At 42.7% G+C, this 27,063-nt stretch overlaps 1 protein-coding gene across 13 annotated transcripts in view; it reads left to right on the top strand.

Annotated features, from left to right (window-relative positions):
* LIMCH1 (LIM and calponin homology domains 1) overlaps nucleotides 1–27,063 on the top strand; it is a 692,462-nt gene that overhangs the window by 367,495 nt on the left and 297,904 nt on the right. For 12 of the 13 annotated variants that reach the window (XM_029588796.1, XM_029588765.1, XM_029588757.1 and 9 more), the window contains one exon: nucleotides 9,524–9,593. In XM_029588796.1, the coding sequence (XP_029444656.1) occupies nucleotides 9,524–9,593 (70 nt within the window). Of the gene's footprint in view, nucleotides 1–9,523; nucleotides 9,594–21,740; nucleotides 21,906–27,063 lie in introns of all 13 variants that reach the window. The other variant, XM_029588787.1, reaches the window with a different exon arrangement.

Raw genomic sequence — 27,063 nt, 5'->3', positions numbered from 1 at the left:
CTTCAGCAGCATTCACAGTTCTTAGAACACATTTTTTTAACTTCTTACCCCTTAAGATCCTTCAGTTTCCTTCCCTCTGTGTTGCTGGCAGGAATACTCATTTTCAGCTGGACTCTTCCACACAGATTCTTTCAGGATGAAAGACACCATTCTCCCAAGGCTTTCGTTACTGAGTCCCAGGTACCAAGAGCCATCAGCAAATAGTGGAACAAAATTAGTCTCTGAACCCAAAGAGAGGAAAATCGAGCAAGAGACAGGAAGGGTGAAAAAACTTCCTTGCCTCAAAATTGAGGAGACCGTCCAAAAATACTTAATCTAAACTCCTCTGCATTGGGTCACTGTCGGGTCCAACCTCTGAAGGAGAGAGAGTGCATTACAGGTCTTCCCTACCCCCTGATTCAGCCTTGAACATAGGGATGCCACAATCCACTATAACAAGGGGAACCAGGTTCTCACATAGAATTCTCCAAAAACTGATTAAAAGCATCAAATCAAGCAGAATCAGATCAGACGGGAGGCTGACACCATAAGGGAAAATTCCTTACTCCTTTCCCATAAATAAGGAGAAAAATGAGAGAGCTCCTGTTTCAATAAAATCCACGAGGACAGATAGTGCTTGGGTATGATAAACAGCTAGGACACACATCTGTATCTCTCAGATAGGGAAGTAAAACCAAAACCTCTCTTCACCATTTTCTACCTAAACCACCCCAGCTGGATTGGTACCCTCCTGTTAGGAAAACCAAGGGTTCCCTATAATAGTGGGGAGTCTTCCAGCAATGGAAGGTGTGAGATGAGTGATTGGTATGATGGTCCTTCCTCCAAAGGGGATGGATTTGGGGCTGTATTAAAGTGCTTTCCATGAGGCATGAAGGTGAGAGGAGTTTGAAGTTTGCTGTAGAAGTGCTGAGTTTTGACTTGTACTAAGAAGTTAAGAACCAGAAGGAGCAAAATAGGAGCTGTGGCCTTTCCTGGTGTTCCCCTCTGGGTTGTGGGAGAGGAGGAACCCTCCTACAAAGGAAAGGGGATCGTCTCAGAACATTCAAACGACGAGAAGATAGTGTGAGAACTTTTCCTGGGTCTGTGAATAATTGCAATTAAAGGACTCTGCTTTCTTTCTGGACTAAGCAGTAGAAAGCCTGCGTATTGTTTTGGTGAAGTAAGAAGGCATGCCTGATAAGAACTGGTGACTGCAGCAAGTGATTTGGGATTCTTAAAGTGACGGACTGGAAGCTATTTCAGATTTTTGAATTTCTGCCTTGGTTGGATTGAGTTTAAAAATTCCTATTGTATCTGCTGAAACTTGGGACTATTTTTCCTTCAGTAAACTTGTTCTGCTTGCAGCACAAACTTCTGGTGTGAATTGTTTATTTTTGTTGACCTTAATACCCTCTTAGTTGCCCTGCAGGAAGATTCCTGATCCTGTCCCACAGAAGCCGAGTCTTTCCCCCACCCTGGGAGAGCGGTCCGGTGCTCTCCAGGGCTGGGAAGTTGGTTCCTATCCCCAAGGATATCTGGACTAAGCCCAAGGAGCGAGAGGGCCAAGCTTATTTTGCTGATTTCTAAAGATATAAACCTTTGTAATCATTCTTTATCAGAAAGTGTATTCAAGCTTCAACTTTTTATAGCAACTGTTAGAATTTATTTTCAGGTGTACATGTTTTATGAAATTGCACATGGAAAGATTTAGTTTAAGCAGTTATAAGCTTTTTAGATGGTTATGTAGTAAGTGGAAAGGATATTTACAGCCATCCCCCTCCTCACTTGGAGTTTTTTATTCCCGACCAAGAGCTGGCTATTTTACCAGCACTGTAAGCCTCAGTTTGGGTGTATGATAAAGCTGATCTTCTTGCCACTTTTCCAGTCTTGGAGCATTGGTGATTGAATACTCACTTGAAGTGTGGTAATGTTTGTTCCACACACCCTGTTGTGGTTTATTGCTCACTTAAATCATCACGAGCCTTCCTATTTGTCCTTTTGTATTTGGGGGCTGGTTGACACACTACATACTGCAATCCTGAAGGTTCACCAAGCCAGGGTTAGGTAACTGCACCTCAAAATTTAATGGATTCAAGTAAATGTTCTGGCTTATTTAGTAACTCAACCTATGCCTTTGGAAATTTTTTCCCAGGGATCTTAAGGTTGTGTTTTGGAATTTTTTTTCCCCCAATTTGTCATTATTTAGGGGAAAGCATAATCAAAATAGTTCAATAATAGTTTTTAAATTTCATTCCTCACCACCAAAAGGCTCTCAAAGAATACAGCAATCAATAAAATGTGAAATCCAATACAATTCAGACATTAAAAAAAAAAAATAAACTAAAAGTAAAAATGCACCCATCAGTACCCACAAAAAAAAAAAAAAAATTTCTTTTGCTGTTTGCTTCCTTTTAATTTTCTCCAGCTATATACTTATTCTAGAAGCCCTTATTTAGTAGACATAATATAAGGGTTGACAATTGCACATTGGGATTTGTCAGTATCTTGTGATTGTACATGGTCATCTTTTAATACATAATTAACTTTGAATTGGGCCAAAGGCAGGAAGCTGCGACTGTGCAAATTGATATCACAATGGATTTTAAGAGTCCAGTGAACAAACGGGGCTTACCCTATGAACCAGTAATGCTTCCATGCAGGAGGCTTGGATTTGATTTCTGGACATGGATTTTGTGCATCAGGTGGGCTGGGGATGCTGTGGTCGCTCACAGTCTCTGGGCTTAGGAGTCTAAGTCATTGTATAATAGTGTCATGCACACGTGGGATTCAGGATGCATGTCTACTGATCTATGGTGCGCTGTTACTTGAATGACTGGTTTTTAGGGAGAGGAGGGTGCAAATTCCCTGGTGGTCATAAATGGAGGCCCATAGCACTGGAGTGTTGGAACACCCCTATGGTAAATGGCAGCAGAGTTTTAGGTGGGTTTTGACTAGGCTGCAAGCTCAGGTGTGAAGGAAGACAAAGCAGAAAAAAATGTATTTTAGTTTTTATAAATATGACAACATACTTTAGAATGTATCAGTCTTTAGCCTCATAGATCACATCGTAACACAGATATGTATAAATAACACATGTATGTTTTATAAATTTATTGTAAATATTTCTGAATCACAGCAAACCTGACCAAGGCGATGTACAGACAGCTAAAAGCATAATTTTCAGGCATATAACAGTATTGTACAGCATAAAAAAATGATAATTTACAAATAGTGTCTCTATCAATATGGGAATTAATTATATCCTAAAAATTAGTTTTTTAAAAAACCCTATGAGGTCCATATTTAACTGCTATCTGGCTGAGCAAGTTAGCTGGATAAATGTAATGGTGCAGCCATGCCACTGAATATAACTGGCTATGTAATAGCTAGATAAGTTTATCCAGCTAACTTATGTGGGATTTATTTATTTATTTATTTATGTTTTTTATATACCAACATTCAAGACGGTGGTCCCATCATGCTGGTTCACAAGAAACAGGGGTGAAACTTTACCATTTAACAAAAGTGCAGAAAAGCAGTTACATAAAACAAGGGAAAACAATAACTTGGAATGAGAAGGGAAATGAAGATTAGATAGTAAAATATAAGTATAAATAACATTTTGAAAGGTGGCTATTAACGCTAATACTAGCGGAGCTTGTTGTGTGAAGGGAGATTAGATGGGGTTGGAGTTAGGAAAGGCCTGCGTGAACAGCCACGTTTTGAGTCTTATCTTGAATGTTGAGATGTTGGGTTCCATTCTAAGATCCGGGGGAATGGAGTTCCATAATGTTGGACCGGCTGTGGAGAATGCCCGATCTCTAAGCGTGATGTGTCTGGTAGTCTTGGCTGGAGGTACTTGAAGTGATCCTTTGTAAGCTTCTCTTGTCAGTCTTGTGGAATGGTGTAATCGGAGGGGAATATGGAGATCGATTGGGGCTAATTGATGGATGTTTTTGAAAATGGTGAGAATGGCCTTGTAGATTATTCTGAAGTGGATCGGCAGCCAATGGAGGTCCATCAAGATAGGTGTTATGTGTTCTCTTCTCCTGGTGTTGGTGAGTATACGGGCGGAGGCATTTTGTACCATTTGTAATGGTTTGGTGTGTGATGAGGGGAGACCAAGCATGATGGTATTGCAATAGTCCAGCTTTGCGAAAATGATTGATTGTAGGATCGTTCTGAAGTCATGTGTGTGGAAGAGAGGTCGTATTCTTTTCAGCACTTGGAGCTTGTAAAAGCAGTCTCTGGTGGTTTTGTTGATGTTAGCTTTCAGATTTAGGTGATTGTCAATTTGAACTCCTAGATCTCTCACTTGTGTAGTGCTTGGTACGGTAGGATGAGTGTATGTGATGGAACTGTTTTCTGGAGTGATGAGTAGAAGTTCCGTTTTTGATGAATTTAGTATCAGGTTGAGAGTTGTAAGAAGTTGTTTGATGTTTTGGAGGCAGGATTCCCAGTGCAACATTGTTTTTGCGAGCGATTCTTCGATGGGGATCAGAATCTGAATATCGTCAGCGTAGAGAAAATGTTTGAGATTGAGGTCAGTGAGAAGTTTACATAAGGGTAACAGATAAATGTTAAATAAGGTAGGAGACAGGGATGATCCCTGAGGGACTCCTACGGCTGCGGGGTGTAGAGAGGATTCTTTATTATGAATCTTGACCTTATAACCTCTGTTGCTGAGGAAGGTTCTGAACCATGATAGGGCAGTGCCTGAAATACCTATGGCTGATAATTGGTTGATGAGAAGGGAGTGGTTGACCGTATCAAATGCAGACGAGAGGTCGAGTAGTATCAGAAGGAAGGCTTGTCCTTTGTCTAATCCTAGGATGATGTGGTCAGTCATAGAGATGAGGAGGGCTTCCGTGCTTAAGGTTTTACGGAATCCGTATTGTGATGGAAATAGAAGGTTGTTGTCTTCAATGTGGTTTGAGAGTTGTGAGTTTACCAATTTTTCCATTATCTTGGCTATGAATGGGAGGTTAGCTATCGGTCTGAAATTGTTAGGATCGTTTGGGTCGAGATTTGGTTTTTTGAGAAAGGGGTTTGAGTGAGGCAAGTTTGAGGTTGTCCGGGTAGAGTCCTTGTGTGAGGGAGCAATTTATGATGTCTGCCAGGGATTTGGAGATAGATTCTGGAATTGCTAGTAGTAGTTTGGTTGGGATGTGATCCGAGGGATGAGAGGATGGTTTCATTTTCCTAAGAATTCCTTGGATCTCAGCGGATGAAATTGTGTCAAGTTCTTCTAACCGAGTGTAGTTGCTTGAGGGTTGAGGAGTAGTTAATGGAACAGTGGGGTTCGTGGGGAGCTGCGATAGGAGAGTATTGATTTTGTTGTTGAAGAAAAGAGCTAGTTCTTCTGCTTTTGATTGAGCTTGGTCATGTGTAATCTCAGGTTGGTTTACTTGTGTGAGGTTGGCTACATAGCTGAAGAGGGCTTTGGCATCGAAAATAAGGTCGTGTATCTTCGAGGCGTAGTAGTCCCTCTTGGATCTTAGGGTGCTTGATTTGTATTGATGCAGAGATGATTTGTAGATTGAAAGGGTGATGGTTCCTGGGTTTTTGCGCCATTTAGCCTCATTTTGTCTTAGTTGGAGTTTGAGCTTTCTTAATTCTGCTGAGAACCATGGCTGTCTTTTGGAGGAATTCTGGTGTGGTTTTTTTGTAATAAGCGGGCATAGCTTGTTGGCTATAGTTTCGGTGATTGTGTTCCATGATCGAAGTGCTGCGTTCGGATCAGTAAGGTCCAGTTGGTGGAGTAGTGGAGATAGGTGATTATTAAGGTCTTCAGGGGAGCAAGTTTTCCTGTATTTGAAGGAGGGCAAAGGAATGCAAGCCGGGTTGGTATCTTTTATAGAGAATGAAGTAGTTATGAGATAGTGATCTGACCACGGGACCTTTGTGCAATTAGGTGTAGAAACTGACTTGATTGCAGCGTTAACGAAGATCAGGTCTAACGTGTGGCCGGCTTTGTGGGTGGGTTTATTAACTATTTGAGTGAAGCCTAGCGCTGTGAGAGCAGTGAGGAGAGTTTCACAGTTAGGTGATGGAGTAGGGTTATCAACGTGCATGTTGAAATCCCCTAGAATGATGGCTGGCGAGTCAAAGTTGATGAGGGAAGAGGTTAATTCAACCAGTGGTGAGGCATCTGATTCCAAGAGTCCTGGGGGGGCATATACGAGAAGGATTTGTAGCTTGTCTGAGGTGAAGAAGCCGAATTCAAGTTTTGAGTTGGGATTGGATTGCTGTAGCGAGAATCTTAGCTCCTTTTCAGTTGCTAAAAGAATGCCTCCTCCCTTTTTTTTATGACGAGGTAGCGAGAAGAAGTCGTACGCCTCTGTAGGTAGTTGATTAATTATTGCTGTGTCTGGTTTTAACCATGTTTCCGTAATTGCACATATCTCCGGTTTTACATCGATGAGGTAGTCATTCAATATTACAGACTTTTTTGTAAGGGATTGAGCATTGAAGAGGCTTAAAGAGAAAAGGGTGAGGCCTAGAAGTTGTGTGGAAGGAGAGACTAAAATTGAAGAGAGGGATTTGAGGTTGTGGTGTTGGGCATGTCGGACAGAAATTCTTTTAGGTGGAGTATTATGTTGGAGAATTGGAATTGTGAAAAATGGGGCCATTTGTGGGGTCTATGTTGTATGAATGTTTATGGCTTGCTGGAGAGGCTGGAAGATTGCTGGACGATTGCTGGAGGGGCTGGGCGATTGCTGGAAAGGTTGGATGAGTGCTGGACGATTGGATGGACGGTTGGATGAGTGCTGGACGCTTGCTGGACGAATGCTGGAGCGGCTGGACGCTTGCTGGACGAATGCTGGAGCGGCTGGACGCTTGCTGGACGAATGCTGGAGAGGTGGACTTTTATTCCCTATGGCAGAAACGGTAAATCTGTGTCTTTGCTGGCTGTTGCCTTTGTTGAAGATTTAGGTTGTTCCGCGAGTAAGGCACAGGGCCTCCTCGGGGCTCTACGAAGGGGCGAGACAAAGGGGCAGGCCCCTTTGTCGCACTCCTTCGGCGCGCGGCGCCTGGCTGGATCCAGATTTAAAGCCCCTCAAGGGCTGGCTCCTATTGGAGGAGCTGGAGCGGTGGGCGGGGCTCCCGTTTTTCGGCGCGGTTTTTTTGTATAGATTTTTCTCTTTCAGGTCAAAGAAGAAAAAAGCTGTGCTTACGGATTTTACCGCGCCAGTCGTCGCCGAGCTCTCCCCGGGTGGGGAGCGAGAAGCCCAGGCCTTCCCCCGGCGGGGCTCGGCGCCGATAGCGCAGGCCTTCCACCGATCGCGGCTCAAGAGAGAAGGGAAATGGCGCCGGCTGGATCCAGATTTAAAGCCCCTCAAGGGCTGGCTCCTATTGGAGGAGCTGGAGCGGTGGGCGGGGCTCCCGTTTTTCGGCGCGGTTTTTTGTATAGATTTTCTCTTTCAGGTCAAAGAAGAAAAAAGCTGTGCTTACGGATTTTACCGTGCCAGTCGTCGCCGAGCTCTCCCCGGGTGGGGAGCGAGAAGCCCAGGAATGCAAGCCGGCTTGCATTCCTGGGCTTCTCGCTCCCCACCCGGGGAGAGCTCGGCGACGACTGGCGCGGTAAAATCCTGGGATATTCAATATCCTGGGATATTCAATGGGACAGCCATGCTGCTGAATATGCCTGGATAACTAAAACTTATCTGGATAATTACAGTATATCTGGCTAACTTTAGACCTACTATCCCTTCCCCCACCCCTGTTCATTGTACTTTCCATCTTTCAGTTCTAATGTGAACCGGCATAATGTTGTACACTAATGTCAGTATATAAAAGTTTCAAATAAATACTAAAGAGCAGGTCCAACATCTGGCTAACTTAGCCAGATAAGGCTGAATAGTTCCATCCTAGAATGCCCCTGCCCCACCCTCCAGTTAGCCCGATAACTATTTAGCCAGATAAATAGTTATCAGTGACTGCTACTGAGCATGACCAAATATTCAAAAGGTGCAACTTAACCCCGCATAAGTCCGAGCTTATCTGGCTAAGTGGCACTGAATATGGACCTCTGTCTTTACGGCTTTTACTAAAACAAAATCTATCCCTTTTCTAACCAAATTTTGATGGGAAGTGACTTGTTCTGCAGAGGTTGTATTTAAGCTTTTCATGGAACCAAGTTAATTGTGTGATGCCCTGTTTAATATTCATTAGTATTGAATGGCTTCTAAAATTTATCATGTTGTGTGTTAAAGATGCGCCGGGAATTTTTTTTTTTCATTTTTTTACTTTCATTGGTTTTTTATTTCCTGTAAATTGTTTTGTTTAATGCTTATTTCATTTTCATAAGTTTACAAAAACAAAATAAACATTAAAAAAAAACCCCAAACAAACAAAAAATGGCCTAAAAAAAAAAACCAAATGAGGCCTCCTACAACCCATCCTTCCCACCCAAAAATATTGCCAGGGTTAGGATCTTCCCTAGTCCCCACTTTATTTTATTTACAATAATTTTTAGCCTGCCATATTACCAAGTTTTCTTCATAGTGGATAACAGATAAAAATAAATATCATTAATGACAAGAACAAAACAGATTAATACTCAAAACGTGCTTCATAAAAAAAAAAAAAGCATCTTGAAAGCTTTCCTGAAACACTTATAATATGCCATCTGATTTATTCCAAACGAGAGAGCATTCAAGAGGGCGAGTGCTACTTCAGAAAAGCCACGTCTGCTAGTTGCCAATAATCTAAGATTTTTGATCCAGTTATTGATAAGAGTTGGTTACTTGAGCACTAAGGGCCCAGCTTGGAGGCATGGTCAGATGCTGGGGCTTGACCTAAGACTAGGCCCGATGCTGGAACCTGGTCGGGAGGCTCAATCTCAATGCCTAGGCCCAAGCATTAGGACATGGCCTCTGGACCAGGCCCCACTGACGGTCTGGGCCTTGGCTTGGGTTGAGGCCCTGGCATCAGACCCAGTCTCTGGGCCTGGGCTTAGGTATCAGGTCTGGGTCATGGTGTCAGAACCATAATGAATACTGTAAGTGGGTGCCAGGAAGTTTTCTGACCCCAGCAAAATTTTTCCAGGGCTGGGCCATAGCATTGGAACCACAATGGGCACAATAAGTGGGGACCAGGAAGTTTTCCAACCCCAGCATACATTTTCCAGGTCTTGGCCAAGATCCTGGCAGTTGGCCTAGGCCCAAACATTGGGCCTGAGCCTAGGCTGAGACACCGGCAACATGCCTGGGCTTAGGCCACAAATCCTGCATCAGGCCTAAGCCCAACAGGTGGCTTTATTTTTTTCAAAACAAAACGTGAAAACCAAGGAAATTTCATCAATTTTTCAATTATTTCATTTTAAAAATGAAATGAAATAGAAATATCATTGTTTCCTATTTTGTTTCCAGCAAATGCACATCTCTGTTGTGTATAATATGCATTTTTCTTGTTGGGTATATTTGAAATACATGGAAATTAAAATTCTGTCAGAATATTAGAATTATCTATCACCTTTACAATGTATCTTGTTTCATGGATTCTGATTCACATTTGACTATGCCTTATTTTGTCATGACAGGCTGCTGAATACAATAAAGCCAGGACTTGTTAAAAAGATCAATAGACTTCCAACCCCCATTGCAGGATTGGTGAGTACTAGCCTAATTAAGATGAAATGTATATGTTGCAGGAAATTTTTAATAGTCTGATCTGTTTATATAAAGACCATAGTCATGACTATAGTTACATTGTATTTTCTTGATAAAACAGTTTGCATACTTTATATTTTTTTGCACAAATTTTTCCTCAGATTCTCTGTGCAAGTCCTGCATTTGTTGGCCATCAGTGGTGGTTGAAATACCTGGATGGAATGGAATTAGTTGGGGAGAAAGTGGTCCAGGTTTTCTGTTTGGGCATTTTATGATGCTACTGGAGATTACAGTCTAGACTTTGGAGGATTGATTTGATATGGTATAATAAAGGAAATTACAGGGCAAACAGGATTCCTGTGACTACAGTATTTCTGTCGATGAGCATGCATTAAATGAGCCATGACTTGAGTGACCTCATATGATGATGCCAACTTGAACCCAGCTCTCACAGTTCAGAAAGTATTTGAGCATGTGCAGGAGTTACCATGTGTGGTCGCTACCTTGTAAACCCCTCACTTTGTGTTCATTAAAGCTAACACACAAGTGTTTCCCTATCTCTCCTTTTTTTTTTTTTTTTGGCCTTGTGCTTTTTTGCCTCAGATTTGCAAATTTGCGAATATTTTTGTTTTAATGCTGCCTCAGCCCTCACCAGAACCTTTAAGTTCTACAAAAAAAAAAGAGAGAGAGATGGAAAAATCCAAGGTTAAGAAAGTTGCGGTCAGCAGGTTTGTCTGTGGGTGTGGGCGTCTGATATTCACGATGGACGGCCCACTCTGTTGGCTATCACTGCCTGGACCTGGATAATGATGCTCCCAACTACCCAGCTTGTGTCTAGATGTCTCCATGGGTGCAACAGTATTGCACCTGGAAGAGGGAAGCCCTGTGGAAGGTGCCATCGGGTAAGACATTGAAGTCTTGGATCGAGGGCAGGCAGTGGAGCTGCTCCACCTCCCAGAGCAAAGCCTCTTTGGACTCTGGGAGGTGGAGCAGCAAGTTCTCCAGCAAGTCTGGAAAAGCCCCACCCCACTCTTGGCTGTGACTATGTCAGGAGTTGAATGAGGCATGGAAGAAGAGGATGCCAGATCAGGTGTGAGAAGAGCATTTACTCGGCACGAGAGATTCCCTCTGGGCCCAACTCCCTTTGTGCCTAAGAAGCCAATAGCGTCTGCGCAGAGTTGTACCGGGGTGGTTCAATCTTAGATACTGAGAAGAGTGGGAGTGTCCTCGGTGCAGGTTGCCTCATCCTTCCTGGCACAGAAGATTCCCATAGTGCCAAGCAACTTGTTTTTACTAGATGTTCGGCATCTTCCACAGCACCATCCATCTCATCAGTGTGGAGAAGCAAGTGCATTGCAGGATACAGTCAGTACCCTTGGTATGCAGAATTCGGGGTCCCTTCAGCTTCATCAGAGCAGATTGCTTCAGTGCAGGGGATCAAATGTCTATCTACCTTGGAAGGTAGAATCTTGGCACAGAAAATATCCCTGCTGGTGCCAACTGTGAAGCTTGGCACTGGTCAGCAAGATGCATCAGCGTAGCTAGTGTGGATTGCATCAGAAACAGGTGCATCTGAGGCTGCAATGACTGCACCCTTAAGTTTGTATTTGGTGCCACCTCATGCTGCAGTGCCAATACAATACACTTCAGGGGCACTGAGATGTATTTTAACTGAAGGTGGTGCTAAGGCCTGAGGACAAGAGGAAGAAAAGATATTGAAGTCCCTAGCTCGGCTATAGGAGAAGATATCCTGTTGACTGGTCCCACCCATGTAGACAAACTCTTCAGTTTGAAGCTATAGAACTTTCTAGCTGAAATCAGTACACCTTCCATCTCCTTGGGAAGGAATAAGGAAAAGACTACTGCACATTCAACATCCATACCATGAGGGCCAGTGATGCCAGATTAGGGTGGAAAGTGTCTTACGCTTTCCTGGGTGATGAGAATTGAAAATATCCCCAAGTGAATCAGACTGAACTGGCACCAGAGGAGGTATGGGTACCGCATTAGTCATGGCCAATCTGGTGCTGTGAGGATCACCCTAACCAAGTTCTGAAGTACTTTCTAGACAGTTCTGGCAATGAGAGGAATTTGGCGGGTAAGTGCAGAGTAAACAGAAGCTCCAGCTTGGCACAAAAGCATAGGGAGCCGATTTGTACTTGCTCTGAGGCGTGGGAACAGAAGTTTTCAACCTTCCAGTTGTCTTCCGATGTGAATAGTTAAGATCCTTCTGAAAATGTCTGCATTCCACATTCACTAAGCTATTGCACTGTTTACTTTCTTTTCTAGATTGCATGTGCTCAAAGGAGACAGGTACATTTTTATTCGCTGGCACATGCAAATACCAGGAGATACGTGGGTGGCCAGGCCGTGTGTACACTGAACACGTTTTAGAAACGGTCCGGCTATGAGTATATCTCCCGTTACACACAGAAGTGCCTTTCCGTTAAAAGGGGTGGGCTGGGGGCAGGGGCCGGCCAGGACAGTGCCGTTTTGCACTGTCCCAGCAGTCAGCCAGCACGCGCAACTTATTTCTACTCCAAGGAGGAAGCAAGGTAAAACAAAAAAAAGGATAGGTAGGGTAGATTGAGGAGTAAGGGAGGAAGGTTAGGTAGAGGGGAAGAAGTTCCTTCCTAGTCTGCTCCTTAATTGGTACAGACTGGGAGGGAACTGGGCAAAGGCCCGATTGCGTTGCCACACGTGCTTTACAAAATCCCCCCCCCCCCCCGCTTGTGTGCGAGCGCCGATACAAATCGGACACACGGGCATTGTATTTTTTAGCATGTGCCCAGCGATGCATGTGTTAAAATCAGCGCGACCATGTGCGAGCGCCTGGAACCGTGCGCACATGGATGCACAAGCGTGTCTTTGAAAATCTACCCCATACAAAGTTGATGGTGAGACTGGGTCCTTGAAAAGGACTCATTCTCACCATCAAGTTTCTCAACTGTTTGTGTTCTTTGATCCCAATAGATTGGGAATGGCAGTTGCCAAAAGAGCTCTGTCTAATTGACTGGTAGACTGTATAGAGCACTGTTACACATGGCAGACGCTATTAAGGGTCATCGGGTGAGAGCCACGGCTATTTCACTGCTTAATCTGAGGGCCACTTCCATTGAAGATACATACAAAGCTGCTACTTTTGTTCATCCCTGCTATCTGACAGCATGTCCTGGGGAGATTGTAACTTTGGACAAGCAGTTCTGCGCAGCCTTTTCATTCAGTAGTCCGTTCTCCACCTTGTGGGGCCATCTGTTAAGTCCATCTTAAAAAATGGCACAGGCCATCCATTGCTCCTACCATGTGACAGGGGCCGACCCAATGACACAGATGGCCCTTTGCCCTTACCATGTGACAGGGGCTATCTATGCCATTTTGATTAGTGGCGGCTGATGGCCCGAGAGGGGGAGATCGCTCCCGGGACCCCGCTGGACCCCCAGGGACTTTCAGTAAGTCTTGGGGAGGGGGTGGGTCAGGCAAGTCTGGGGGGTCGGGAGGGTGGGGGGTTGCAATTAAATTTGAAGGGTTGGGGTGGGTTTGGGGATTTTTTTTTTTTTTATAATGTGCCCTTTCTCCCCCCTCCCCCCCCCCCCCCAAAAACAAAAGAAAACCCATGAAATATGTGGTTTTAATCGTTTCATCGGGCCCCCTGAACCACAACAAAATAGGGAATATTGTCTCTATTTCCTATTTCGATGCAAACTAATGCACATCCCTACTCCATAATGCAACCCTCAGTTTGGGATTCTTCACAAGTATTGGCTGATTTTAATCCTGCTTGTCAATGGAGAAAGCAAGTGTTCTGAACTGCAACCAGGGTTCTTTGTAGACATTAGGTTAAATCAGCCATACATTTAAAGCCCATTCTCTTCGGTAGAGTCAATTATCTCACTAAAGCTTATCCTCTGAAGTGACTGAGGAGCTTATGAAGCAGCGTCTGTGTGCAAGAACTCACGCATTTCCAGAAAATTTTCTGAGCTCCAAGAACTTGGGTATATGTAAGTGCGACTGTTTGAAATCACCCACAAGTCATGGCTGATTTAACCTGCTGTCCATGGAGAATTCTGTTTACATGTTTATTCATTCTCCAAACAGGCCTGAAATAAGTCAAGAAATGGAAAGGTTTGCATATTTTAAAGATAATAATTTATATGTAATCGTCTCTTCCCACAGATCTACAAACCATATAACAGCACAATCAATCTTACTATGTCTGGTATGAATATGCTTACTAAATATATTTCTGATCCCACTGAATATATTTTAAAATCACTGGTATCAACTACCAGCAGCTTCCCCCAAAATACCATGGACTTTCTATGAAAACTCAGCATAATGGGAATAGAATTGATGTTTCCTATTAACCTGGAGGTCCATATTCAGATACAGTCCAGCTAGCAAAAAGGTCTATCCAGTACTGAGCGGTAGGAAGAGCTGCGTTAGTGCCTACGGCACCCGCGGTTACCGCCCGCACAGTGCAGCTCACCTACCGCTCGATCCTGAACACTAATTATATGTAAATGTAAACCGCGTCCGTAATGCCTTAGTCCCGCGCAACCCATTTTACTGGATAGAGCGCCTATACAGTATCCTGGGTGCGCGGGCCTAAGGCTTCATGCCACGCTGGTATCTGTCATTTCAAATGTCATTTGAAATGACAGATACCAGGAAGCGAAAAAACCAAAAGCAAAAAGTAAGTCTCTTCGCCGCTTCACGCTTCCCTCCTCCCGGAGCAAGGCTGCTTTTCGCGCCCTGCTCCGGGAGGAGGGAAGAGTGAAGCGGCGAAGCGACTTACTTCTTGCTTTTGGTTTTTTTGCTTCGCCGCTGTCAGTGTCCCCCCTCCTCTTGGAGCAGGGCGCGAAAAGATCCCAAAAGTAAGTAGCTTTTGGACGCCTGCCATCTTACTTTTCTGAAGCCATCATCAGGAACCCATGCGATCATAGCTCCTCCCGACGAAGACGAAGATGGCCGCCTGCATGGGGGAAGTGTACAATTGGCCGCTGAAGACGTGACGTCATGACGTCACGTCTTCAGCGGCCAATTGCACGCTTTCCCCGTGCAGGCGGCCATCTTCGTCGGGAGGAGCTACGATCGCATGGGTTCCTGATGATGGCTTCAGAAAAGTAAGTTGGCAGGCGTCCAAAAGCGACTTACTTTTGGGATCTTGACAGATCCCAAAAGTAAGTTGCTTTTGGGGAAAAAAAAAAAAAAATTGTCGCTTTTGGAAAAAAAAACCCAAAATTGCTTTTGTTTTTTTTTTGCTTCGCCGCTGTCTTCGCCGCTGTCAGTGCCCCCCCTCCTCCCGGAGCAAGGCTGCTTTTCGCGCCCTGCTCCGAGAGGAGGGGGGACACTGACAGCGGCGAAGCAAAAAAAAAACGAAAAGTCGCTCGCCGTTGCTTCGCCGCTGTCTTCGCCGTTGCTTCCCCGCTGTCAGTGCCCTCCCTCCTCCCGGAGCAAGGCTGCTTTTCGCGCCCTGCTCCGAGAGGAGGGGGGACACTGACAGCGGCGAAGCAAAAAAAAAAACCGAAAAGTCGCTTTGCCATTGCAGTCTCCGTGGCAGCCCCAGTCCGGACATCGGAGGGGGGCTGCAACGTTTTTTTCGCTTTTTTTTTTTTTTGGCTTCGGGAGCAGGGGAAGAGGACTGGGGCTGCCACGGAGACCGGCACCCATGATCGCGATCGGGGCAGGTGAGCGGGGGCTGGGGGAAAGCTTGCCATCTACCCTTACCCCTGCCTCTACCGCAGGGGTCAGGGTAGGCGGTAAGTTTGCAGGTTAAACGCGCGACAAAACGGCAGGGAAAACTAGCGATAGTCGGGGTGCGGGTTACGGGATGCTAGGGAATAGCTAATTCGCTCCTTTGCATGCACTAGCGAGCTAATTCGCTCCTTTGCATGCAATATACATGCCGCGGGCGGAAGGGGTTGCCCGGGGAATTTAGGACGCGGTAGGAGTAGGTTAAAGGGGATTCGGGATCGCAGGAAGGGCTAACGTGGCCGGAACGTGAGTAAAAAGCGGCTTAGGAGCAGGGTAAACGCGGCCGCACTTTACAGGATAGGCCTGAAAGTTAGCTGTATAAACTTATCTTGCTAACACTGGAGACATATTCAACAGTGAAACCTCACTATTGAATATAGCCGGCTATCTATAGCCTCCTTACTTTAGGGCAGTTTCTTGTTCGGATCAGACTCGGTCAGCTTGGTCATCCGGTTAACTCTAAATATTGGAGTTAACCTGTTAACTTAGCCCGCTAACACAACAACTCCTAGTTTCGCCCTGGAACACCTCTAATTTAACTGGATATGTGCCCAAATATTAATTTAGCTGGCTAGCTGCCGAGTTAGGAAGCTAAATGCTTTTGATTATTTGCAGCCTCGGGGTCTGCATGGATTCTGAATTGTCAATCATCACTCATCGCCACAGTGACACATGCGGCATGTGTAAACTTGTGGCTAATAAGATAACTTAAGCCATTTTTAGACACAACAGACTTGGTGGTGGTGATTCAAGCATTAGTGATCTCTAGAGTAGATTATTGCAATGTCTTATTTATGGGTTTACCACAGAGACATTTGAAGAAGCTGCAATGCATACAAAATACTACATGAGGATTATTTTAAAGACCACAATATACCAGTCTTGAGAGAGTTCCAATGGCTCCCTATAGCTCTAGGGTTCAATTTTAGGTATTATCCCTGACGTTTAAACCTATGAATGGTCTTGGATCTGTTTATTTGTCACAGAAATTGAATTTTTATAACATCATATATTGCTTGAGATCCTCTCAAGATCTGTTAAATGTCCCTGGACTGTCTGAGGCTAGGATGACTAACGAGAGAAATTCTTCTCAATAGCATCTAATTTATGAAATTCAATACCACAGAGGATTTTGTGGGTTTCAGACAAACTATTAAGACATGGCTGTTACAGAAGGCTTTTAATGGGGAATGATTTTAATCATTAATTGTCTTAATTTGATGAGAATCAATATGTTGGCATGTTTAACGATAATCTGTAGTGCCAGAGTCCTATTTGAGAAGAAGTGTATTTAAGATGGGAAACTGCTATGGAACATTAGATTATTCTGAGTAACGTATATTGTGGTGATTGGTTGTATGAATCCAATTTATATTATGCCTTACCAGACAACTGTTCAAAGTGGTGTACAATCTGACCAATAATGGTATAAAAAAAACCCCCATAAATTTTAACACTGTATGACAGCAAAAATACCAGACAACCAAAGGTATAAAACATCAGTCATACCAACAACTAAAAACTGCAACATATAAAATGAAAAGAAAAGAAAATGCTTAAAATAAAAATGAAACACACAAAATACATAAAACTAGAACAAATCCAAAAACACACAGAATAATTTTGTCTTAACTAATAAACTATACCAGATATACTTAGAAGACCTGTTTAATAGGTTTTTAAGATGTTTCATGTTTGGTCTGTCTTACATTTTGGATAGACTTATTTATAATTTATTTTAATTTGATTTTGTTATACATCGTGCTGAGCCATCTGGTTTGGAAGTGTAATCAAAATATGGATATAATAAACTAATCCTAGTCATTGTAGATCTCCATACCCTATGAGCCATAAGAACAACATTATTGCCTGGTTACTAGAAATAATCACTGTCACCAGACTTATGGAATTCATTCTTGTGCTTAACAACTTTTAATTTATCAATGGACACTTCACAGGTCTTGTGGACATCACAGATCATGGGCACATGAATGGCACCATATGCCAAACACTTAATGACTAACTTAGAAGGGGGGTTTCTCAAACAGCAACCAAGCAAAGCTCTGACATGCTTTCTGATATGTAGATGACATGCCTCTCATCTAGAAATAAAATGAACATTCATTTAAAAATTCTGCAAGGACTTCACAACTTTCACTCTTCTATAACGTTCACTTTGCAACATTCCACCACCACAATCTTTTTCTGTTAATCTTTTCGTCATAGCTGCTCCTTGTTACCCCCCTCCCTGTTCATTTTCCCTGTTTACATGTATTTTCCAACAGATTAGTTCAATGGAAACCGGTATGATGTCCACAACTAATACCGGTATATAAAAGTCTATAAATAAATAAACAAACATTCTTATATACCAGTAAAAGCAATTGTGATCTTACTTATGGGTCAGCCTTGGCAATTGCCCAGCACCCTGCACTGGGTGGGAGGAGCCCCTAGTGGCAGTAAGTCTCCAATCTCACGCAGGAGATGCACCTGCTACAAGATGTGGGAAGTGCGTATAGGAGGCAGCGCTGCCTTGTGTTTGCAAACTGCTGCTGCCATTACCTCTTCTTCAAAGCCGCTGTCTCTGCTTTGCTTCATAGCCCCTGCTGCAGCCACTACCCCCACTGAAACTGGAACCAGCTGCCTGGGAGCCTCCCATCACCATGACCCCTGCAGTTACTTTCCCCCATTACATACTTGGCAATCTTCACCAGAGCTGTAGCTAACCTATAGCCGATAAGCCTTGGCCATAGGTGCTGCAGGCATCTCCGCATGCAGTTGTTCTTGGTCGGGCCACTGGTGCAGAAGGCGTGCGTGTTTATGGTCCCGGCATTTCTCCCGAGCCTCTCTCTCTTCCCACCCACCCTACTGGCTCTCAAGTGACCATACTCCCATTGCTGCCCTGGTCGGGTCTCCTTTCCCCCATGGCAAAAAAAAAAAATATATATATTGAAGGAAATTAACTGATTTTCTCTCACGGGATATTTATTTATAAATTAAATTGTAAGAATAGAGAGAACAATTAGGTTTAAAAATGTTTATAAATGTATTTTAATACAGTAACTAAAACAAATTTCTCAATTTTCACCATATAAATGTACATCAATGTATACACTTAAAATGATTAGCATGTATCATCTTTTCCAGAATTTTATGAGAGCAAAAGACTTCCTGAAATAGTTAATCAATTACGGTACACCGTTCATACAAGTACCTCGTACATGCCAAACATACACATACTTGTACATATATGAAATAACAGCAATTGAAATAATACTTTCATAAAATATTATTATAGGTTACACGTAAAAATGACTTTTTATCATAAAATGTATATTTTACTGAATGGTGAAAAGTTTGCCGCTGATTCAAATGCTTCCCACTTGTTGCTATCTCAACATATTATAGTGAGAGTTTTCTCAACTATATTTCAATAGATGGTGAAAAGCCTGATGCTTCTTCAAACGCTTTCCACTTTATCGCTATCTCAGCATGTTATAGCTAGCATTTTCTCACACAATTCTTTTGAAATTCCTGACAGACGTCTTTGTTTCGCCTTATTCAAGGTTTCATCAGGGGTGAATGGCTCATATCAAAAGAATTATTGCATGTCATCGGAATATCTCCGGAGCGGCTATCTTTAATTCTTAAAACAAATCACCATGAACGATGCTTTGTCTGATTTTTCTCCAAAACACTTTCCAAAACATGGCTACAACGTCAGGCCTGGTGAGGGAGCGTGGAGGGTGTGTGAACTGTGCAAGTCCATAAAGTTTGCCTCCTGGCCACTCCTCCCAACCAGTCCCAGAGTTCCTGATCAGCCATGCCAGCTAGGGAGGAGAATCCAAGATGGGCTGCCATGGGAAAATGCTGGACAGGGGAGAAGTTGGGAAGAGGGAGGAATGATAGGAGATGCTGGGTAAGTGATTGAGGAGGAGGTAAGAGAGATGTTGGGTGGGGGAGGAGAGGAAGGAAGAGAATACTGGGCAGGTGGGATGGAGGGGACTGCTGGGCAGGGGGAGGTGGTGCAGGATGGAAGAAGTGAGTTTTGTGAGATGAGAAGATGCTAGGGAGGGGACTCGAGGTGAGTGGAGAGAGAGGTGATAATGAGTGGGGGTAATGGAGCAATGCTTGACAGGGTACGAGAGGAGGAGGTAATGCTGAGTAGAGGGTGGGGCAAGAGAATGCAGGGTGGGGTTGAGAATGGGAAATGCTGGGTAAGGAATATAGGGTGGTGGGAGAGAAAGGGGTGATACTGGGTGAGGAGGAGGGGAGAGAGAGATTAAGGGCAAGAAGAATGAGCAATGTCCAGAGACAGTCAGGCCTGGATTTAGGCATAGTCAATGCAGGGAACTGTCTCTGGTACCAAATTTATATAGGCTCTAAGGTATTGCACCATTATTGGTATCTAGCCTTGCAGCTTAGGCACCATGATCTGTCTAATCCCACAGCCCCAGAGCAATGGCATCTGGGGATAGAAACTTCAGCGCAGGGCCTCCTGTAGCTGTCACATGCTGATAAGCCGTATACTGTGCTCCGCCTTTTGCACTGGTGTCCATAATAACAGTAGGGGGTGGTGGTACACAAGGCCTGTTAACACATCTTGGTTGCAGAAGGCCCCCACACTGAATTTTCTATTCTCCATTGCTGCTGCTGCTGTGGAGCCAGAGCTAGTGGCATCACAATTTGAAGGTGAAAGAGGTGACCCCCAAGAGTAGAGGATTGGACAGAGATGATGGGAAAAGGAGGAAGGTGAAAAAGATAGGAGGAAAGAGAAGAAACAGAAAATAGGGGACCATGGAAAGGAAGTTAGAGGAAGATAGATAAGAGGAAATCAGTTAGATATTGGGTCCAATATGACTTAAAGAAGAACTCATTTTATTTTCACTTTAGTGTTTGGAATATGTCAGCTTTGACAATGTATATCTTATGTTTATACTCCGCTTAATAGAGGAGAAAATGTTTGTGTTTCTCCAGCATTGTACTACATGTACAGTGTGACTTAGAGGTTTCATTTCATGTTTTGTCCACACATTTAAAATTTGTGGTCACTTATTCTGTCTGTGTTCTGCATGTGTGACCGAGATGAAAAATGTTGCTAGTATATAGTTTGGGGATCTGTACCAGTCCAGCCTGTTCTGACTTCTCAGTAGGAGCTGTATAGGTGTTCTAGGGCCCATTACTATATTTTCAGTGCTGCCTTTTCATAGGAAGGGTTGTGCTGTGCGCGTCTTGGTCGTTAGTGTTATGGTACTGCAGGTTTGCTACAAAGGTCCTGATTGTGCTTTTGTCAGGATTTTCTGGTACATCACAATGTACCTGGTAGTGGAGGAAGTTTGCTTTGCTGTTGATGAGAGAGAGAGAGAGAACCTAATTAGTTTAATATAATAAAACAAAATACTCTAATTTAATAGAAGAGAATAATATAGCCTCATTGAATCCAATACCGTCATGGATAAAGGCCAGCAGGAACAATTAGTTTACAATTTCAACGTCACTTGCCAAAAAGCTTTGTAAACTGTCATACTGTATAAAAAATGATAGCTTTTAAAAATGTTCATATATTTCTATTAATACCCTTTAAAATGTTTTTGTCACATTCAAAAATTACTTGTTTAAAATTGATTTTAATAGCTGTAAACTTCACAAGACTTAGCACTTATGCTCTTTCTTCCCCCCCTCAAACTATTCCTAAGGAAAGGTATCTATTTGCTAAAGCTTTTGCTAGTAAATTTCCCCTAAATCCACTCTAACCTAAGCATACACTCCTTTTTCAACTCCTCCTATATAACAAGGTACAGATTAGTAATCAGTTGAGTAGGGATTATGGATTACATCCATATAGACCTAAGTACACACAAGTGTGACCCTTCTAGATTAGAAATAATAAGTGTTATGTTTTAAATAAAGTTAAACATTTAACAATTTCTCAGTTCATGCTCTCGTGTCGTGTACAGGGCGAGGACGTACTTTTTCATTTGGCGATAGGTGCCAAATTGTCTGGCTACAGCTTGGCCTTCGCTGCCTGAGGGAGAGACCAGGTAGGAAATAGTTTGATGTGGGAGGTGTTGTGTTGGGGCCTCTCAGTCCCAAAAAAAAAAATTCCGCTACCATTAATGCTGGCGGTGTTTTGTTTTTATTAGGAAGGGGAAGGTTTTGGAACCTCATAATAGAAACTGTGATATGTTATTGAAGGGACATGCATTGGGAAAATGTATTGCTATATTCTTGTTCAGAGTAGGTTGAATGAAAATAAAAGGGGTGTGAGGGTCCCATGATTGAGATTTGCCGATGGCCCCAGAATCATTAAGATTGCTCCAGACTAGATGCAAAAGTGACAGTGCATTGTTGAAATGGATCTTATTCTTTAAAGTAAACCTTTTTTTTTTTTAGTTGAACAGCAGCCTTGCCTCTTCATTATCTTTTGTGGCCTGCCATGCCAAGAGAAGCCTTCTACAGTGACTATTTTGATCAGTGATTGAGAAGTGGATGAAACAGAATGACTGTTCAGATAACACCCACCACTTCACGAAAGGCATCAGAGGTGTAGACCTGCTGGTGAGCCCTGATATCCTAGGAACTACTGGAACAAGGTGATAGAAAAGAAAATCAGAGGTCCAGGACATTGATAGTCTCCTGGGAACTGTATGGCCCTCTTAAACCAAACAGTAGGGGGATTATATAGCTGTTAAAAAGGGGTAGACGATAGGGCTGACCCTTGCGGAACACCTGTCTTAATCAGATACCAGGAAGAAGTGGCAAACAATCTTAATCTACTGTTGTCAGACAGGCAGGTATGATGTAAACTCATCCACTCCCATATTAAATCACTCACCACATGTTCGAGATCTAGGTATCATGCTAGACAATCAGCTCAATTTTAAAAAATTCATAAGCGCAACCACCAAAGACTGTTTTTATAAGTTACAAGTCTTAAAAAAATTGAAGCCTCTTCTTTATTTCAACGATTTTCGGATGGTCCTACAAGCCATTATTCTATCAAAAGTCGACTATTGCAATTCGCTTCTCTTTGGCCTTCCATATTCATCCATCAAACCCCTCCAAATGCTACAGAACTCTGCAGCCAGAATCCTTACCAATACGAATAAAAGAGATCACATCACCCCCATTCTCAAGCTCCTCCACTGGCTGCCTATAAAGCAAAGGATCCTATATAAAGTACTCACCGTAATTCATAAATCCATTCACAATATCTCTCCTCTTCAATTATGTAACCAACTACGCCCTCACTCCTCCTCTAGACCCATCAGAGGAGCATATAAAGGCACACTCTATGTACCTTCAACAAAATCCTCGCATCATAAACGTGCCATATCTACAGCAGGCCCCATTCAATGGAATGCGCTCCCACCAGACATTCGGCTTGAGTTCTGCCACTCTTCATTCAAAAAAAAAACTTAAAACCTGGCTCTTTAGCCAAGCTTTTCCAGGACCATGATCATCATTTTTTCCCCTCCAACCAGCAAGAACATATCTTCTTCACAAACCCCCATTTTCCATACCACTACCTACTTCGGTATCTAATCTCTTGCTGCAGGACACTTGAGACTTTCTCACTTATACGTTATAATTTTTATGCTCAATAAGACCTGTCAACTTAATTGTTTAAGTCTTTTTTTTTTTTTTTTTTTTTCTCCTTTATCTTTTGGTCATCAATGTTACAACGTTATTGTTAAATTTTGAACTTATGTACACTGTTCCAAGTTTCATAACCTTGTTCTATGTAATGCCTTTTGGCAATTTTCATGTTCTGTTTCAATGTAAACCGATGTGATCTTTATTTCATATAGGAACACCGGTATATAAAAATCTAAAAATAAATAAATAAACCACTTTGATTACAGTAGCAAATGCTGCAGAGATGTTTAGTAAGATGAGCACATACTTCTGATCACAGTCAAATCCACTCCTGAAAGCATTAAGACTGGAGAGCAAGAGTCTTGGTGCTGAGGGAAATGGAACGTAACATACAATAAATTAAAAATGGCACATACCATATAATAAAGCCCTGTTTTTATACAAAGAGAAAAATCAGATTAGATGTATGCTTACTGAGGATCAAACCCTGAGAAACATTTTTATTGAACCACCTATCATAGTACACCTAACTTTTCCAATTTACCTGACAGAAGCATCTAACCAGACAGTAGGACAAAGAGGTACTTTACCTTGTGATCAAAAGAAATACAAGATCTGCAAAGGCATATGTGCACACACATACTGCCGTTCCCACATTATATCACAAGCCAGTCGAATCATACATGGCTCATTCACTTGCAAATAAAGCAGGTTTGCCTCATCCAGTCCAAGAAATGTCCTATCAGAGAGACTGAACATGTCCTCCAAACCAGGATGAAGCATAATCAGTATAGTCATGACTAAAAACCCAACCAGTGTTGCCATAAATGAATGGGCTGTCCATAAAAATAGGTTAAAAATTGGACCTGTCTGTATGGTCTGCAAAGGTTTGCACAAGGCCTGTAAATCTGTAGACAAACTTGAATTTGTCACTTTTCTAGCTCCCTCTGATGTAAGGCAGTTGCTAGAAACAACATGTTTAAACCTAAATGAGCTGCAGCTCCAACGTTCTCTGCTCAGTCTGAGGCCTAAGACAGCATTTACCCATGGCCTACCTGCCCTGCACCACTACCGCTTTTCTCTAGCTCCTGTCATCATTCAGTCTACAAAGAACCAAGCCACGTACCAGGAATTTATTCACTGGGGACCCGATGCAAGGGACTGCTTAGGTGCATATTTTTGTGCTCAGAGCTTTACTCCCGATTTGAAAAGGAGTTCTGTGCATTTGTTGTCCTCCATGCAAATCCCTTGTTAATGACATTAGCTAAAGACCCCTGAATTATTTATTTTACTTTTTTTTTTTTTTTTTTTTATTGCCCCTCCAATGATCAAGGCGTTTTACAAAATTATGTATTTATATGTATGGTATTATATATGCAAAGAAGTGCATAGACTTTTAACCCCTGGTTTTTTTTAACACTCAGAATTTAACCCCTGGTCTGATAGAAGAAAGTTCCTGTGGCCAGTATTAGTTTACAGGGCTGAACCTGGAGTTCATGGTGCCAGTGTTATGTACTTGAGATTTATGTGCAGAAAACCTAATTTATTCAAATCAGGTTTTCTGTGCTGAAAACATGATTTATGTGCAAAAATATTGAGGTCCGTATTCACACACAGTCTGGATAGCAAAGTTAGCCGGATAAGCTTATCTGTCTAACTTTGGTGGTATATTCAATAGATTAGTCCTGGGGAAATTTTGTGCTACTGCGGAGCACATAATTTGTGCAAAATCACCCCCCCCCCCCCCCCCCCCCCCCGCGCAGAATTTGATGAAGATGAACATAAGAAATTGCCATGCTGGGTCAGATCAAGGGTCCATCAAGCCCAGCATCCTGTTTCCAACAGAGGCCAAAACCAGGCCACAAGAACCTGGCAATTACCCAAACACTAAGAAGATCCCATACTACTGATGCAATCAATAGTAGTGGCTATTCCCTAAGTAAAATTGATTAATAGCCATTAATGGACTTCTCCTCCTCCTCTGTGCTGTGAACGGAGCTCGTCCTGCTTGTGGCGAAGATAAAGGCCCCAACATGCCATGAGCGGAGTCCATCCCGCTCATGACTAAGATGAAGGTCCTGGCGTGTCGCAAGCGGTGCTCGTCCTACTTGCAGCAAAGTTTGAAGGCCCTGGCAAAGATGAAGCAGGCCCCGGTGAGAGTGAATGTGAATAGAGGTGCATGTGTGTGTAAGACTGTGAGCCTGGGAGGGTGGTGGTGAGACAGCATGTGTGGAGGTGCGTGAGTGTGCTAGAGAGAGGGAGCCTATGTGAGGAGATGGTGAAGGAGTGTGTATGTGTGAGCGTTTGGGAACTGGTATGTGTGAAAAAGGGATTGTGTAGTATGTGAGGGTGTATGCATGAAAGAGAGAGGCAGCCTGTGTGGGTGTGTATGCAAGAGAGAGAGGAACCTTGTGCACTACATTTACGCCGACATTCAACTAATTCTACCCATAGAGGACACTTTAGAAAAAACATTAAACCTAGCCAACATGTACCTAAGCATTATAAAACTACTGACACAAATGGAACTTGTAATTAATATTGATAAAACAGAATTTCTACACTTAGAACGAAAAAATTCTGAAATCAGTCAAACATCAATAATACTCAAAGACAACCAGAAAATTGAACTAGCTGGTAAAGTACGTAACCTAGGAATAATTATAGACCCTGAAATCAATCTGAAACAACACATATCACTAAAAGTAAAGGAAGATTATGCAAAGCTCATGGTACTCAGAAAACTTAAACCACTACTAACTCAAAATGACTTCCGAACAATACTACAGGCACTAATTTTCTCCAGCACGGACTACTGCAATGCCCTTATGCTAGGACTACCTAATACGATATTAAGACCACTGCAAATACTTCAGAACACAGCAGCCAGAATACTAACCGGAAAAAGGAGGAGGGACCATATAACTGAAACCCTAGCAGAGTTACACTGGCTTCCAATTGAACACAGAATTAAATATAAAACCCTATGTATCATGCACAAACTAATTTATGATGAGAAATCAGATTGGTTAAACACAGCATTACGGGTACACACTCCACACAGGAACCTCCGATCAGCAAATAAAGCCCTCCTAACCATTCCATCAGTTAAAACAGCAAGACTGACCCAAGTGAGAGAAAGAGCCCTATCACTAGCAGGACCCATAATCTGGAACACAATGCCTCCAGAGATCAGACTACAAAGTGATCTCAAGGCATTCAAGAAAAGTTTAAAAACCTGGCTTTTTAAAAGGAGACGGGAAAATAGAGAGAAATCATTCAGGAAAAGACAGGCACCAACACACAGTACTTAGGACTTTACAGTAGATTAGTCTATGAACTCTACACAATAAGCATAAATATAATACTATGTGTGATAAAACTACCCGTGTACGTACCTTGGTACAAATGGTTTTGAACTACTTCACTAAATGATTGTCCAATGATTTATTGTAACCAAACCTTTGACGGCACCTGTTAGAATGTACTATAGTACACTTTCACCTACATTAAATATGTGCCTACATGTAAACCGTTGCGATGGTATTTAACTTAGCAACGGTATAGAAAAGTTTTTTAAATAAATAAAATAAATAAACCTTGTATGAGGGGATGTGTGCTTGAGAGGGAAGCCTGTAGGAAGGGGATGTGTATGTGCACTAGAGGGAGCCTGTGTGTGAGAGAGAAAGAGACAGAAGGAGCCTATGTGAGTGGCAGTACTGAGAGAGAGGGATCAAACTCTGGGAGTGGAGATAGTGGAAGGGGAGAGATACTGGCAAGAGGAGGAGTTGGGGCTTGAGAGGGCAAAGTGACCAGGGGAGTAGGGAGAAAGTGGAAAGGACACTTAATTGAACTTCTAGGGAAATTCTGCTCAAAATATTTAAAATTCTGCATCTTTAATAACTTTTTTCTGTATTACATTTTAAATTAATTACTTAAAGATTGTCATTTATATTATGTTATTTTTTTGCACAGAATTCCCCCAGGAGTAAATAGTGTAGCCGCTCTATTGAATATAGCAGACTATCTTAAAATTATCCATCTAATTATAACTGGCTAACTTTGAGACAGCTCTTTGGCCTGACAGACTTGACCATCTAACAGGATCATTCATCAA

The sequence above is a fragment of the Rhinatrema bivittatum genome, chromosome 1 (assembly GCF_901001135.1).
Source record: "Rhinatrema bivittatum chromosome 1, aRhiBiv1.1, whole genome shotgun sequence".
Taxonomy (NCBI): Eukaryota; Metazoa; Chordata; class Amphibia; order Gymnophiona; family Rhinatrematidae; genus Rhinatrema; species Rhinatrema bivittatum.
The sequence above is the reverse complement of the archived record's forward strand: the minus strand, read 5'-3'. Positions and strand labels throughout refer to the sequence as shown.